Source organism: Meriones unguiculatus, chromosome 6 (assembly GCF_030254825.1).
Source record: "Meriones unguiculatus strain TT.TT164.6M chromosome 6, Bangor_MerUng_6.1, whole genome shotgun sequence".
Lineage (NCBI taxonomy): Eukaryota > Metazoa > Chordata > Mammalia > Rodentia > Muridae > Meriones > Meriones unguiculatus.
The window spans coordinates 128,223,536-128,241,339 of NC_083354.1; the positions used below are offsets into that span (position 1 = coordinate 128,223,536).

The 17,804-nt window shown below is 38.2% G+C and overlaps 1 protein-coding gene across 2 annotated transcripts in view; it reads left to right on the top strand.

Moving 5' to 3' along the window:
• Nucleotides 1-11,947, top strand: part of Pip4p2 (phosphatidylinositol-4,5-bisphosphate 4-phosphatase 2) — a 52,284-nt gene extending 40,337 nt beyond the window's left edge. The window contains exons 5-8 of one of the 2 annotated variants that reach the window (XM_021652367.2): nucleotides 2,446-2,498; nucleotides 9,061-9,151; nucleotides 10,429-10,597; nucleotides 11,356-11,947. In XM_021652367.2, the coding sequence (XP_021508042.1) occupies nucleotides 2,446-2,498; nucleotides 9,061-9,151; nucleotides 10,429-10,572 (288 nt within the window). In that variant the 3' untranslated portion in view covers nucleotides 10,573-10,597; nucleotides 11,356-11,947. The remainder of the gene's footprint in view (nucleotides 1-2,445; nucleotides 2,499-9,060; nucleotides 9,152-10,428; nucleotides 10,598-11,355) is intronic. The other variant, XM_060386020.1, reaches the window with a different exon arrangement.
• The last annotated feature ends 5,857 nt before the right edge of the window (nucleotides 11,948-17,804 follow it).

A 17,804-nucleotide genomic window follows, 5' to 3' on the forward strand; every position in this document is an offset into this window, starting at 1 on the left:
CTTATTTTTCATAATGAAGAGATAGCAGCCAACAAGCTGAGAGGAGCAGAAGTGCAGACCCGTGGCTTAAAGCAGCCCTGCAGTGACTTAGCTTCTGGTTCTCTGTTGTGTTCTTCTAGCTCATAGATGTTTGCCAATGATGGCTAAGCTGTGTGAAAGCTGGCATGGTTGGCATGCACACCAGACGTTGCTTCTTACAGTCTCACCATGGACCAGCACACATACAACCGGTTATCAGAAAAATGTTCCTGTCAGTACCTAGGGATGAGGAATCAGGTCAGAGCAGGGCTGACCCTTCATGAAAGAGGTAGACATGCTGTGTTTTTGATTTGGGGGTCTCTTGCAGGTGTGTTAGTATCCTAGTTAGGGAACTAACTTTTTAAAAGATTTCTTTGTTAATTATATATACAGTGTTCTGAATGCATGTATACCTGCAAGCCAGAAGAGGGCACCAGATCTCATTATAGATGGTTGTAAGCCACTATGTGTTTGCTGGGAATTGAACTCAGGACCTCTGAGCCATCTCTCCAGTCCCTTAGCAGTCACATCTTAAGAGCAACATTTTAGACAGGGAGATTGTAGAAAGTAAGAGTCTTTGCAAAAAGCTATTTTCATTCATTAAAATGTGTTACCACAAATGCAGCCCCAGCCATAAAGGTTTTCCTTTTTTGAATTTGCCGCATCAAGAAGCCGTAATTGGATATGACACCAACACCATTTGTGTCAGGTTGCTGGCCATATAGTTTACCTCTGTCGCCACGAAGTCTCACGTGTTTGTTGTAACCGAATTTGTCAAAATTAACCTGCGCTGAAATGTACACTCTAAAATGATAATGTTGAGATAATTGATCCTTATTGGTGGGTCACCTAAAATTCACATTTGGCAATGTGTCAACTTTAAGTCTTGGGTTTTGCTTTACCCTTGACTTGAGAGTTTTATAATTGTCTCTTCTGGTCATTTTTTGTTTGTTTGTTTTAATTATAAAATTGTTTATGAAAAACTTTATAAATAACATCTGAAATAATATTAAGAGTTTAGAAATTCATTTAACTTTGTTATAAAAATATAAAAAAAATCCCGTAACTTTATTTTGTGCTCTATTCCAGTTTCCATGTAAATCTATGTAAATCCTTGTTTGGCACATGAATTCAAGAATCTTTTGCAGGGAAGAGTAACTGAAATAAACCAGCTTGTTGTAAAGTGGAAGCAGTGAGAGGAAGTTAGGTTGTTGCCTGAAAACAATGTCGGTTTGGTTGACATTTTCAGATGTTAAAGTAATCTCTCTGAAAAGACTGAGCATTCATATAAAGTTTCATTCCTACTTTATTTCACTTGAGACTAAGTGCCCTGGTCTGACAGAAAGAGCATGGGCAGGCTCCCTCAAGGCTCGTCAAGTTTCATGAAGTTTGGATTAAAATGGAGAAGCAGAGCACAGGAAATCAGCACCTCATTTCTTAAATCTATGGATGAAAGAAAAATCCTTATGGTGTTTTTTTTTTAATTATATTGTGTTTTTGGAAAATAGAATATGCATAAGATATTGAAACTTCACAATTAGAAATTGGCCACCTAGAATCCTAAACAAAAATTAATTTTTATATGGGAAACTTGCTTTGACATGAAGCTAATGACATTTACATCCCTGTGAAACTATGAAAGAATTATACTGTTATATTATTTAAAGCAAAATAAGCAATTAGAAGGCCTGTTGGGGTGTCACAGTGAAGCCAGGCCCCCATGTTTGGTCAGCATTGGCTGAAACTCGAGCAACTACCCCCCCCCCTCAGGAAAGCTTTTTGAAAATACTTTCTTTCATGAGGTAGATACTTTAGTTTAAATTTACAGGACCTTTGTTTGAAAGACTTTGCCCTAAGGTGGTATGCTTTTCTGAGTATCTGAATGACAGCTCCATGAGAATGGTAGCACAGTCTAGTACTGCATTCATCATAGATGGAGAAGGATAACTGTGTTTCTGTTGCAATTTATAAGCAACCAGGGAGCAAGATACAGTTTCCTGGTTTTAGTTCTCAGCATTGGGTTAATTCATTATGTATACTGTGACTTCTCACAGAAGTAAAATAGAAAGTTGAAAATAATTATAAATAAAACTATTCAAGTACTTTCAAGTTGCTTCTAGGGCTTAAAGGAAAATAAAGTTTGAAGGCTTAGTAAGTGAATGGAAGGGTGCAGAGAAATGAATCCATTCTGTTTTCCTTATGAGACAAATCTAGGTGACATCAGAGCCTTGTGAGAGTCATGGGAACCCATTCAGGCTGGGATCCCAAATGTGTTTCCAGGGCATGAGAGAACTATGGTACCAGGAGAAGGTGATTGATGGCTGCTATCATGGTCCCTGGTGACATTTAGACTAAGGAAACATGTCTCAGATTGGCTGGTTTTCAGTTGTTTCTCTTTTCAAATCCTTCTCTTTATTTATTTTACAGTGGATGGAGCTGAGGTTCAACACTCTGGCAAAATGCCCACACTGCAAAAAAATGTAAGTTCTCTGCTGGAAGTATTATTGAGAAGTACTTGAGAGCAATCTAAAGAGTTTGGAATTCTTAAGCATATTTGATTTTTAAGACATGTTGTGAAGTGGGTGAATGCATATTTATCATTTTCAAGACAAAGTAGGCATCCTTAGGCTAATATATCCCATTTCAAAATTAAAATAATTGAGTTTGGTTATTGTTCTTTAAAGGGAAATTTTTAAGAGAGTAAAATTAATGAATTGTCAAAGAGTTTTCCATGTTACAAAGATTATAATCTTTTGCAATGAATGTGAAGTGTATAAGAAGTACTGTAATCAAGGAGAAAAATGGTTAGATTTTCCATTTTCTTCCTAATAAGATTATTACAGTGGTAAAGCTTATGTAATTGTCTGTTTTAACTATCCACTCTGTTTAGTTGTGTTTCTATCTGCTCTGCCTAGTGGAAATATCAAAGCACAATGTGAACATGGAAAACCACAGACAATATTTTGATTAAAAATATTTTATGGCATTTGTGTTGGGGTTTCTGAGGACCAAGGACTTTGCTAGGAGGACTGACATGAATCAATCAGTCTTACTCACAGATAAGAGTAAAATCTACTCAGCAAAGGGAAAAAACAAACTCTGGAGACATCAAGCAGAAGCTGCAAAGAAGCCTTGCCAAGCGGAGTCTTTTGTGAAAGAGCTGTTACTACAGTGTGTGTCTGCTCAAGGCACTCCCTTGAGACTTGTGAAGGACATACCTACATTCCAGATACCCAACAGGAAAGTTCATATTTGGGATAATCATATCACTCAGAGAGAATTTATACCCTATAAGCCACTCTTATTACATATGGGATGCTGGAAACTTTTTAAACTTTTTATTTCCCAGGCAGCCAACCTTGTTAAGAAGGGCCTTTAAATGAGAATATTCTTAGGCTTGATTTGTTAACCTTTCCACACAACATTTATTTTGAAAATGACAATTTAATTAAAAATGACTATCCACGAACGTGTGTGAATTGTAAGTGAAGTCAATTAAACGGGAATGTTTTGACAATTCAATTCTCAAAACAGAAATATAGATTCATACTTTATATGACCTTTAGTATGATCTAATTAACTTCATATATTTTGACAGTAGAAGAGTTCCAAGAATGGTTTCTCAGAGAAAATAATTAAAGTATCTGAAAAACAGAGAACACATAATGAAATGTCTCTATTCATTGCTGCTAAATGATTTCAACTAAATATAACTTTGGTATAACTTTCTTTACCATTAATTTTTAACTCCAAAAGAAGAGGTATTTTCAATTTGTGAAATCCGTCACCTAAGTTCTTAGTTTTATTAAATCTGGTAGAAGTCCATGTATGGAGAAGGCAAGCAGACAAACCCAAATACATATACACACAAAACAGGCAAAAATCGTGTGGGGGACACCACCACCCAGCATACATAAATAGGCATGCTATTACTACATTTTATGAGTGCATCACAAATGCACAAAACTAAGTGGGAAATAGACTCTCCAAGGACACTAAATAGTATTAAAAATTGTAGAAACTAAGCAGAGAGGATTGGATGTGGGGCACAGTGAGACGGCCTTCCAGACACCTGGACACATTAGCCAGAACTTTCACAACAGTCTGAGAATGTGGGGATTGTTAGCCTAGTTTTACAAATTAAAAACTGTTGAGAAAGGGCAAGGGTTATGTTTAAGGAACTTTTCAATTAATTGCTCTAGAACAGTGGCACTATTTCTGCTGATGAGAAGAATGTTAACTTTCTGGTTATAAGATATAAAGAAGAGCTTGTATCAACAACTTCGGGAGCATTGTGCATAGAAATCCATGTGGGCTAACCCAGCTTGAACGTCATTCTAAGAAGATGGTTTGTAGAATTGGAGTCATAAGCTAACCACGGGAAATCTCAGGGCTTTTGAGGGCAGATGCTGTCATCACATGACCTCCCCCAGCTGGTTTCTGGATTTCTCTTGGCATGTTTTTCTTTATAGCAATGTGATGGGTCTATTAGAATAAGATTCTGAGATAGCATTTTCTTTCTTGCACATAACTATCCTAGAATTCCTTTTTAATTATGAAGTTATTACTACATATGCCATGTGTTAATCTCACAAGTGTTTGCCCACATCTCCAAAGGCAAAGAAATGTGTTCTGCTATCCCAGTTCCTTATAAACACAGAAGTAGAGGCTGTTGTAGCTATGTACTATCTTTTTAAAAATTATTTTATTTACATTTCTGTTTTGTCTTCGTGTTATGTCTGTGTGAGTATGGACATTACGGGAACTGGAGTTACAGCTGCCCTGTGGGTGCTGAGATTTGAACACGGGTCCTTTGGAAGAGTAGCCAGTGCCCTTAACTGCTGAGCCATCTTTCCAGCCCCCCCCCCCCCGTTCCTTCTTATCTTAATTCTGTTCATTGTTTTCTTAACTTTGTCTTCCTTGTGGCATATAAATTGTTTTGAGGAAGCAATTTTCTCTTTCTGTTGGCAGAATGTTTTCTGTAAGTCCGTTATCTAAAATTCAAACACTTAACTAACTTCTTAGGAAGCTTTATAAGATCTCTCAGATTTAAGTCTCTAACTACTTCCTAGAGCTTTCTGTGCTTTTTTTTTTCTGTACCTACAAAGAACTGCCATGTGCTAACATTAACACATTGTTTTACATACATAAACATCTCTACAGTCCCTTGATTCTTTATTCTTATGTGTGAGCTGTGGTGACTTGGTCTGGCTGCTTTATTTTCTCTTCCCTTCCTGCCTTAAAAAAACCCATTAAACCCTACAAGTTAGCCCGAAGTCTCTTGCTTCTTCTGTGTGCTTTTATGACCCTCCTGTTGGAGACTGGTTACAGTATTAGTTTCCTCTCATGCTCGAGCCAGGCCACTGTTAGGAACTAAAATGGCTCATCCTTCTATCTATGCCAGGCTCACCCTACCTTGAAACCTTGCTGCATTGGTTCATTTTGTATTGCAATAATGAAATATTTAAGGCTTCATGCATAATAAAGAAAAAAACGAGGCTTATTTTAGCTCATACAATCTAGGGTTAAGAGCCTAGATATGGTTGTCGCCTTCTTGCTGGCAGAATTTGGGGGTGGCACAGTTTCACATGGCTAGTGATTGGGAATGCACATGTGTTTGTCTCTCTGGTTCTTCTGCCTGTCCTTTAAGAACAAAACAGGACTTGTGACTGTATGCAGTCCTAATCACACTGTTCCAATTAAGTTCCAATCCTCATTTATTTTACATTTTATTTATTTATTTTCTTTTTAAATATATATATCTTCACTTTACATCTTGTTCAAAGGCATCTCTCCTCCTAGTCCCTCCTTCCCACCCTCTTGCTTCTATCCCCTCCCCTTCTCCTCAGAAAAGGGAGTCCCTCCCTCCAGTCCACCCCAACACATCAAGGCGCATGAGGACTGAGCTCCTCCTGATCCACTAAGGCCAGGCAAGGCAGCCCCGCTGGGGGCTGTGATCTAAAGCAGGCAACAGAGTCCATGTCATAGACAGTACCTGCTCAACTTACTAGGGAACCCATATGAAGATCAAACTGCCCATCAGTTACATATATGTAGGGAGTCTAGGAAATCATGAAATTTGCAGGCAAGTGGATGGAACTAGAAAGGATAATTCTGAGTGAGGTAACCCAGTCCCAGAAATTCCCATCCTCTTAAAATCTCACAATGAAGATTATATTCTAACATGAGTTTCAGAAGGGAGGAAGCAATATTCAAAGCATAGCACTCACCTTCCCTTTTCCTTTCTTTTTTTTTTTTTTTTTTTTTTTTTTTTTTTTTACCTCATCTGAAACTATAAAGAACATTGCTTGGCATTAATTTTTTTTTAATAACAATAGCTACATTCAGGTTTTGCAAGTGTCCCTTATAAAGTTCATAAAGTGGTTTGTGAATAGGGAAGTTTGTAATTCGAAGCATAACTAGATTCTTGGGAATACTAAACAACCTTTCCACATGTTTTTCTGTATGCTTTAAGATAAGTAATTAAGTGTAATAAGCATCTTCTTTGATGCATAGCTTAGCTGACATTAAAGTTGAAAAGAAGATCTAAGGGCCCACAAACAAAGTTGCAATGATAGCGGGGTATGGTGGATGGGGTAGGGGTGGCGGCTATCATGAGGCTTTAGGGTTCAGGTAAAGAGAAGTGGCCTTTACCCTTCAGAAGACTGAAAGTCTGGAGTCTGCTCTCTCCCAATAAAGTTCTTAACATATTCTTGCCCCCAAATGAGTAGGTAATGAAATATAACCTACCAGGAAATGGAGACATAAAAAAGATAGATTAGCTGGGCTCAGTGCCACATGCTTGTAACCCCAGCACTCAGGGAAGCAGAGGTTGAGGCAGGCGGATTTCTGTGAGTTCAAGGCAAACCTGATCTGCAAAGCAAGTCCAGGATAGCCAAGGCTACACAAAGAAACACTGTCTCAAAAAGCAAAAAAATGAACGAAAAAAAAAAGATAGTTTGTGTCATCAATTATCTTAATAGCAAAATGTAATCCAAAATAGAGGGTTAAAAATGTAACAGTTGAGCATGAAATTAAAGCAAAAGGATAGAAAAGGTATAACCATGAAACACTCTTGGAAGCCAAATACACACTAGGCATCTGTAGGAGTTTTAGTAGCAAGCCTTTTTGGCTTTTCAAGATGGGGTTTCTTGTGTAGTGTTGGCTGTCCAGGACTCACTTTGTAGACCAGGCTGGCCTTGAACTCACAGAGACCTGCCTTCCTCTGCCTGTTGTGATGTCTCCGTCTTAGTAACTGAACTCTGCTCCCAACACATCCCTAGCCTCAACTGTACATACATGCTCTCTTAAAGGTTGGAGTAGCTGTTTATTTAGGTAGGAAACAACGGAATTGGAGTAAAAGTGATGAGTGCAGCTTCCTCCCATGCTCCTCAAACACACAGCTGCTTGATTCGGTGTTTTGTCCCTGCTCCCGTTGTCTATGCACACACACAATTAAAAATAAAATCTTAGAAAGAATCACCTTTTATTTCATTGACTTTCTTGATTATTAGAACAATGTATTTTTATCACTGAATATAATATATATTGTATCTCACATATACCCATAGTATGTGCCAGGAACAGTATGTCTTGGGGTTAGCACACAAAAGACAGCCTGAGTTAAAGATATGAAGTGTTGAATAGAAAGAGAAAGCCAACAAGAAGTGGAAAAGATGCTCAACCTTTCAGAATTCAGGTTGGACATATTCCAAAATACAATAAAAACTATTCTTGGCCAGGATAAATAAGAACAATATTAAATGAAGTGTGGCAAGAATTTAGGTGGGGTAATGGCATGTCTCATACAATTTTGCTGAAAATGTAAATTTGATATTTCTTAAAGTTAAAGATATGTCTGTGACATAAGCACTTCATTCCTAGGAATAAATTTTCTTTCATATAAATGACACAAAATACTACTCAGTATAGTGGTTATAAGAAAATATTTAAAAAATTTCCATTTGTAATATCAAAATTTATTATGAAAATAAATTAATGAGTCTCCTGTCAATACAGACTTTTCCCATGAAGGACTAAGCTAATATAAGGTCAATTCTAGGCAAGCAGTTCAGCACACATATCTATAAATGTTTGATATATGCACAAACAATCCTGGATATCGCATATAGCACCACGTTATTAAATACTAAGAGGGTTTTTACTGGCGCAAAGAGCAGTCATGAGTCCTTGCTCTGTCCCTGTGGTGGGCTCGCACTTAGGCTGTGGAATAGCAGTGGTTTCTTTCTCTTCTGGTGACCTAATTTGAACAGTAAAAAACGCATGGATTTTCTACACAGGATTCACAAAGTAAGATTAGCATACCTGAGTTACTTCTTTGGTTCGCAGAAAAGCAGCTCTAATTTTCATGTAGAATCTTTGACTTCTTTAAGGAGCAGTTCTAATGAGTGTACTTGGCTTTTCATGCACGGTAAGTTAGAGACCTCTAGAGATTGCCAGACAGTTTGAAGGGATGAGAGCTGTGAGGCAGGAAACCTACTGACAGGGCACAGGAAGAGCTAAACTGGTTGATTCTGTGAAATGAGAACTCCTTTGTGAGGATGCTTGATAACGGGAGAATGTTCGTGCCATCTGTGGGTCAGTACACAGACGGGCGGGGAAAGAATGCACTAGGACACTGGGAGGCTGTGTTAGGGTGGGAGAATTAGACACACGTTCACTTTTCCCTCATTTCTCTATTTTCCAAATTTTGTGCATTAAACATAAACCATAAGCAAGCCAAATGCTACCTGTTAGCATACTTCTCCATGCCGGAAAAGACTGTTGGGATCAGGGACCACAGTGTGGGTGTTTTGTTTTTTTTTTTCCTTTTTTGTTTGTTTTTGTGGATATTGTCACTGACCAAGGCACCATTTACTTTTGTCACATGTTGGAAAATGTCATTTTTATAATACTGTCTGTCATTTTGAAGAAACACATGAAGCTAGTACATCAGTGAGGCTGTAGTCAAGAAGTCATGAGGATGCAATGGATGCGTCTTTGCATAGATATTTATTGAATTCCTTCGCTGTGTTCTCTCAGCTCTTCAGTAGGAAGCGCTCTTCCCCGGAGACGCTGCTGTGCGTACGTCACCGTTGGAATGATATGTATTTTCATTGGAGTTGGATTAACCGTGAGTACCACCTTTGCTTGTTTGGATATATGGTCTCATGGAGCAGAGGCTGGCCTTTGAGTTCCTGATCCTCTTGCCGCCACCTCCCAAGTGTGCTCTACCGTGCCAAGAGACTGGACACCACTGTTAGTGTTTATCAATAACCTGATTGCAAGCTTACCAACTTTAAAGCCTGGGGTGAGACTTGGGACAGCCATCAGAGAGCCCCAAGATGGTGGCAACTCTGCGTGACAGGCTCCAGAGCTTTTGAAGGATGGTGGTCAATCAGATATCTAATCCTTGGATATGTCTTTTATTTTTTTAATTAGATAATACTTTAAAAAGTGTTTTTATGTTATGTGTACAGGTGTTTTGTCTATATGTATTTCTGTGTACTATTTGCATGCCTGGTGCCTGTGGAAGCCAGCAGAGGGTGTCAGATTCTCCAGAGCTGGGGTCACAGATGGTTGTGAGACCTGATGTGGGTGATGGGAATGTAATTTAGGTCCTTTGGGTGAACAGCCAGCGCTTTTAACTCTAGCATCTCTCCAGCCCCAATTTTACAAGATTTTATGGCATTATATTAATTATACAAAATCAAGCTTTCAGTGTGCAAGACTGTTCCTAATGGATTCTGCCTACCCAGGGAAAGGCTTTTCGTGCCCGTCTATAGTCTTTAGCACTGAGAAATTCATTATTTGTTTGTCCAAAGTCCATTTACTTCTGTGGAGTGGGCAGAACCCACTTTTCATGGTCACGAAGTATCTTATATTCAGAACAACAGTGTTGCTATGAGGATGGGTTAGTTTCAGAGGAGACGGAAGTTGAGCAGTTAGCATGGGAATGACAGCAGGAGCAGAGAGGGGAGGTGATGGTTGCTTTCCGTGTGCTGAGTTCCTTGGTTAATATTCCTGGTCCCATATCATTAGCAGTGCTCCTCTGTACCACATGAGGGAAATATTTACATGGATTAAACAGCTTACAAAGGTCACGTCGCCTAAATTTTCTCTTTACTCTTTTCTTCTTCTTTGATTCTGAGTTCTGGGATTTACAGGCATTGACTACCATGCCTGGCAGTGTGCTTTTCTACATCATAAAATTTGTAGTTAACCCAAGTAGCATTGTTAACTGTTAGAGTCTGGAGCTACCTGTAGTCTTACAGGGCCTTAGTAACTTCGTAACTTCAGTTTGGGGATATAGTTCATAGAATCACAAACAGGGAGGCCAACACAGGTTTTCCAAGGAGACATTTCCTTAACGGTTCTAACCACTTGCTTTTATATTATTTTTTGTTTTAGGTTGGCACACCAGATTTTGCAAGGCGATTTCACGCGACCTACGTGTCTTGGGCAATTGCTTATCTCATCGGTTTGATTTGCCTTATCCGAGCTTGTTATTGGGGCGCAATAAGAGTCAGTTATCCTGAACACAGTTTTGCTTAAAGCTACTCGTGAATCCTTGATGTAGGTGAGAGTGTCCAGTAGTTCTTAGTAAGCTCTTCTGGACAGCTTCAAATCACTGCTCTAATGGATTCCATCCGGGGTTGTATAATAGTCTCGAGACTTTGTGAGTCTTTTCTGAACAGATACTCACAGCAGGACATTATATGCAAGTTCATTTTGCTGCTAGGTTTTCAGACTTGGAAAAATAAAGCTGTGTCTTTGTTCTTTTAAATCATAAAGGTATTTTTGCATTTGTCATCACATGTTAGATCTAATATCAGTTGTTGATTATGTTAAGCCTGTTATTGTATTACCTGCTTCTCTGTGACTATTCCTAAGACGTGTTTATAAATGTTTCTACAATAGCTTCACATTTATACTTACATTTTAAACAGATCTGCTTGCTTTAAAAATCTAAGCAATAGGCATTTTTGCTTGAACTGCTTACTGTAATTTTAACCTAAGATTATAGTTACCTTATTCAGGAAAAAAAAAAAAAATTGAGTGTACCTTCTAAAACTTGGCATTCTTGTCAGAGAAAATTTCTAGATACTGTATGCTTGTTTTTTGTTCTTTGTAGAAAGATCCAATATTTTGGTAGTAAGTTAACATACTTAGGATGAGCACATTAGTCCATAGCTGGAGATGTTGGAGAGATGTCTTTTCTCCAAGACAGCAGCACCTTTTGCCTTTCATTTTTTGTCTTTTTAGTTAGCATTTCCAAAGCATCCGGTCTGGATTTGTGGAATTTAATGTTGCTCTTCTGAATGTATTCCTTTATAGACTGGAGAAGGTATTTCAGCCATGTTTCATAGCCCTCATCTCGCCAGAGACAGAGTCACACTGGGCTGCACCCGTTCCCTCAGACCGTGGAAACCTTGTCTTCTTGCGGCACTTGTGCACTCACTTCTCTGGGAAGAGAATCAGTGACATTTTGCATTAGCTGAAATGTTAGAATTAGAGATTCTTGTGCCATCTCTCCCCCGGCCAGATAATGACTCAACGTGTTCAAGAAAATGGATCAAAGATAAAGAGCTTCATAGTTTCCTAAACTTCGCTTGGGATTCGCGGAATCAGCTCTTGCACTGCCCATGTTTGCAGTGTAGAAGGAATTCTTCGAGAGTCAGTGGTCTAAGCTCTTTCACATGGTAGAGTTAGACGACAAGATGACCTGAGTAAATTGGTAGGTGATTCCAAGGGACAAGACTAACGTTTTAAGTTATTTATGTTCCCGATTAATATAAAAATGTACTTACTGCAAAGTTTGGAGTGAAATACATGTAAACCTCAAAGAGAAAATGTTAAATGTATAAATGAAGTAGCTCAGGATTATATGTATCTTTGAAAATACACTAATAAAGATTACCCAAAATTGCTTCGTTCTATTTCATCTTTAAAAAATATGATTTAATTTCCAAAGTTCACTTTGAGATCTTGCTCTGAAATATTCATACTAAAGAATACATACCATTATTTTATTTATTTATTTTTATTTACATTTTGTGTTTTGCCTCCATGTCTATCTGTGCGAGTGTGGACATTACGGGAACTGGAGTTACAGACAGTTGTGAGCTGCCATGTTGGTGCGGGAATTTGAACTTGGAATAGCAGCCAGTGCCCATGACCGCTGAGCCATCTCTCCAGCCCCTGCATACCATTATTATGTAATGTTTTTTATTCCCTTTATGCAGTTTTAATAATTGTTTTTTATTTGTTTATTGTTAGCACACTTATAGTCAATAACCAATGTCTTAGCTTAGTGACAGTACTTTGTAATAGCACTGGATGTTGTCAATTCATTTTTTCCTATTGGTTTGAAATCTCACATGTGTTTTATTTGACAAAATCCTTCTGGAATTTAACTCTGACAGACATGTGACACCTTGTTCACATGTTCCTCCCATTTTGATCCCTGCTGAGTACTCAATCTCAATGAAAGAATGAATATGCATGAGGGATAATTATTGGGTTATTTTTACTTCTTATGTGGGCTTAGGCCAGTACTTGCTATTTTAGACTAAAATATTTTAATTTTTGGTTAAATATTACAATCTTAAGTTAGAGAAAAAAAAGATCCAAATATTACCTAAAAGCAAAATATATAAAAATAATAAAGTGATTAAAACAAATACAAATATTCCAAAAACTAGTGTATGAAAAAAATTTACAAATAACAGCAAAAGACAAAATGGTGAAGATATTTTTTTAACATAGTTGACTCAGTCTCTGAGATATGAGGAGGGTCTCAAGGCACAAAGAAGCAATTCATAAGAGGAAAAATAAGCCAAGCATGGTGGCATGCACCTTTAATTCCAGCACTTGGGAAGCAGAGGCAGGTGGAGTCTGTGAGCTTGATACCAGCCTGGTCTACTGCCTTAAAGATTTTTGATTTTTTTTCCTTTTTGAATTTTTTTTTCTTCACAATTTATTCATTATATATTCCTGATTGAAATCCCCTCCCTCAACTTCCCCAGTCCCAGCCTCCCTCCCTCTTCCCCCATGCCCTTCCCCTAGTCCACTGGTAGGAGAGTTCTCCTCTATTGCCATCTGCCCATAGCTTGAGTCTCACCAGGACTGCTTGGACCCTCTTCCTCCATGGCCTGGCAAGGCCGCATCATTAGGGGTGAGTGATCAGAGAGCAGTCAGCTGAGTTCATGATTTTAACTGTGTGTGCGCACACATGTGTGCAAGCACTGTACAGGGCAGAGTGGTCGGTTGCCCTGGAGCTGGATTTGTAGGTAGCTGTGAGCTGCCAGACATAGGTGCTGGGAATCAGACTCAGATGTTTTGCTGGAGCAGTATGAGCCCTTAGCTACTGAACCATCTCTCCAGCCCAACCGACATGTTTTTTCCTAGTAAAGAATGTAAATTAAGCCAAAGAGAAAGTATTTTTTTCTATTAACTGATAATGAAAAAGCAGTAATATCGCAAGAATTTTTGTAATATCTTCTCTGTGTGTCTCCCATTCCCCATATTTTCTGGCATCATAATTCTAAGAATTTATACCAGTGATGCTATGAATGAGAAAAATGTGTATATTTATGATGTTTATCATGTTTCTGTTATAAAGATTAAAAAGAGGAAAGTTTTTTTTTTTTTTTTTTTAAAGAAGTGTGCCATAAAGGTTGAGCTCAATCCGTTATGGCACACTTAATCCGTGAAATAAAAATCCACCACTGAAAAGCGAGCCTGGCAGTGGTGGTGTGTGCCTTTAATCTGAGCACTCAGGAAGCAGAGGCAGGTGGAACTCAGAGTTAAACACCAGCCTGGTCTACAGAGTTCGAGGACAGCCAGAGCTATACAGAGAACTCTAGTCTCCAAAACAAAATAAAGAAAATAATCAAATATAAATGAATAAAAAATATAAAAGAGATGAAGTTTTTATCATTTGAACCCAGCCACAATGTCAGTGTCAATACTTGCATTGGGGAAAGTATGTGTCTGCACTTTAAACATACACACACACATACATACACACACACAAACACACACACACACACATACACACACACATACACATACATACAAACACACACACACACATACATACAAACACACACATACACACATACACACACATACATACACACACATACAAACACACAAACACACACATACATGCACACACACACACACACACACACGCACAACCAAAATGTAACTTCTGGATGATGAGAGACAAATGATTTAAACATCTTTTACTACACTCATTGTCGGAAATTTCTAATTTTACGCTTGATAAGTAAATAATTATGGTGTGATCAGGCAAATATTTGTTAACCTTCATTTAGATTTTTAATCATTAAAACATGGTCTTCAATCGATTACCACAGCTGTGCCATTGGGCCTGATTTTTGGTACTTTGCCTTCTGCTTTGTGTGTGTAGCGCACAACCAAGGGCCAGGTGTGCCTGGCCTGGGTTTTCAGAAAGGCCTGGTCACAGTGACTAATCTGAACGCAAAGAACTTGCTCGCCCCCTGCTGCCCAAAGTACTAGCAATTCCATTTGCTTTTAGAGGGGAAAATGAACCCACAAAGAGATACTTTGTTTTAAAAAAGTGTTTTATTATTGTGTGTGTTGTGTGTGTGTGTTTATATGGCATGGCTCATGCAGTGGGGTTGGGACAACTTCTGGGAGAGGTTGCCTGCCTTCATGGTTGTGTATATGTGGTCATAGAGAGCTGGTTTGTGCAGCAAGCATTTCTCCCCGTGGAGCTGCCATTTCACCAGGCCTGTTAGGTACTTTTTGAGGACACAAAGCTTGTTTTCAGCACTCACTCTTGGTGGCTCACTCATGCTGAGCATAAGCACTGATTTTTGCTCCTGCTGAGGGCACACACATGCCTGTGTGAACATGTATGTGCTGGTGAACAACATGCAAATGAAAAATTAAAAACTTAAAACTATTCACAGTTTCCTAGCATGTCAATAAAATGTTAAAACCTTGGAATGTCTGCTATTTCCATACCAAGTATGCCTTCAGCTTAAGGTATTGGGCATTTGAGCATTGTTGGAGACTTAGACTGCAGCCTTCTATAACTGGACACGTGTGAGCTCCTTAGCCTGTGTAATGCTCTTCTGGTCTCTCCATCATAGCTGTTTTACTCATTATATGTCGTGCCCTCTCTGCTGTCATCTGCCATCTACAGGTCTCTGTTCACATCTTCAGAATCAGTGGAGATTTCAGAATGGGGTTTTCATTCTAATCTCTTGACACCAAGTTAATTGTCAACGCAAATGCTCCAGCGCCTATTAAATGTTTCCCCTTAATGAATCTTTTTCTCCTGAGAACCTTTCATGACACTGAGAAGATAGGTATATGAAACAGATATACAAATAAAACATTGCCTGAAAAACATGAAGAAATTGATTTTGGAAATAGAAATTACTGTTAATTAATGCTGAAATAAAGTTTACATATAATGAGATGAAGTGCTTATTTTACATAAAAAAATTAAAACTTGAATTTTTGATAATGCATGGCAAGAACATCTTCAACATTTTCAGGTCTGATCATCTTTGAGTCCCCAATTGTCAGTACTGATAACCGAATGCTGGCTTGCACAAATACCTAGTACAGCACGGCAGAAGCATGGTTAGAGTCATTTTAAAAGTTGGCAACTTTGTCTTAATATGAAGACAAAATATCGATTTGTAACGTGTGTGTGTGGTATGTGTGTGTGTACAGGTGTGTTCGCCCATGCACACACAGAGAGCAGAGAATGGTGTCTTGTTCTCTCATTCTCCACCTTATCTCCATCTCTCACTGAACATGGAATTTGTATTTTTTTGGCTAAGCTGATGGGCCAGCAAATGCCAGCAATCCTCCTATCCATTCCTCGGCCCCCAGCCAGTGCAGGGGTTAACGACCGCTTGGCAACTCCTGATTTCTATGTGATTCCTAAGGGTCTAAGCTTAGACACTAGAGTTTATAAGACAAGTGCTTTTCTCCCCTACGTCACCTCTGCCTGTGACTATACCGTAAAGCATCGCAGAACTTAATTTTTTTCTGAAGTATTTTTTTCTCGTCTCTGTCATCCCTTCAACCAGAAAGCTATTTACAATCAAAAGTTGCTGGAGAGAGAAAATCAATTTTCTTCACAATGGTGTGACAACTGGGTACACCAGGACGCGCTGTTATTTTGTTACTTTTTTTTTCTTTTGTTTCTGTTTTGATTTGGGATTTTTAAGAGACAAAAATAATATGAACTTGGATGGGTAGAGAGTTGAGAAGGACTTGAGGGTCAAGAAAGAATATGATCAAAATAGTATAGTTTTAATTTTATATTTTTACTCTATCATTTCCAAAATTCTTTGAAAAATTTTGAAAAAACTAATAAATTTGTTAGCATGTCTAATAAGTTTGTTGACTACAATATTAATTTTTAGTACTGTTACATTTGATAAAGCCCATCATGAGTTTGTGAACTCTGAAGCAATACTATTTCATAATTTTTTGTTGGTTTGATATAGAATTTTACTGTGTAGCCAAGATTGGCCCCAAATTCATAAGTCTTCTTGCTTCAGCCTCATAAATGTTCAGAGTCTGTACCAACATTCAGTTTGTGCCACCGATTTTAAATTTAAGATTAGAGCTGGCTCTCTCTCATGCTACAGCAGTAAGGATTCTTTTTTTTTTTGAGGGTCAAACACTTTTGCACACCTTTTTATCATGATAAATCCATTACGTGGCCCCAAACTTGAACCTTAGTTGCTAAGTAGTTATGTTAGTAGACTGTGTTCCGCAAAGCTATTTCTACACCAAGATAACTAGCAATACAATGATTCTACATAGAAGGGTTACAGAATTTCAAATATTTTAAAATGATAAACCATCTATCACTGTCCAGCTCAAGATCTTTGTTTCCTCTCTTTAAGATAAAATTCAACCCCCTTAATACCATCCACAAAACCCTCATTTTTGGCTTCTTACATTCTCTAAATGTGCCAACATTGTTTTGCTTTCTCTAGTCCAAGTAGAGAAAGTATACTAGACTTGGACCAGAGCTTGACCTCAGTTTCTAGAATATGGCAAATCATTTTCTCCCCAGGTTATTCTACCTCAAACCTTTAGTTCTGTATCAACAATCAAGCCTAGAGGATAGCTTGTCTGACTTCAGTACCCCATCCCAGTGAAAGCTTTGACTTGTTCCCCAGGTCTCATAAAAACTCATTTGAGTTTTTATTTTTTCAATTGTTTGAGCCCCCCCAAGCTTCCTTCTGAAATGTGCAATAAAAAAAAAACTGGAATATGTATCTTAATTGTCCAATTTATGCCTATGAAATGTGTATATACATATGCTAATATGTACCAGTTTACATTTACTGCATATTTATGTTACAAACTAAACATCTCATTATAATCTCACATGTGTAAATCTCAGCTTAATTTAGTTCCTTTCCCAAGCTTGCCTCTGTATTCCATATCTTCACATGTATTCCATTACCACCGACTCAAATCTCCCTGGATCAGAAACCCAAGACACCCTAGTGTCTCATTTCCCTTTCCTTTCCAAACTGCTAGTGAACTTTACTGTTTTTTCTTTGGGATATTCCTCTCTCCCTCATACACATACATATATGTGTGTATGTATGTATGTATGTATCCCTTCTTCCATACTTAATGTGGACATCTTATTTCTTCCTGCAGGGCTGGTAAGTGTCTCCAAGTGGTCTGTATTTGTGTTAATGCGTCTGCCACTACCCAGAACATCAACCCACCAAACCATTGTT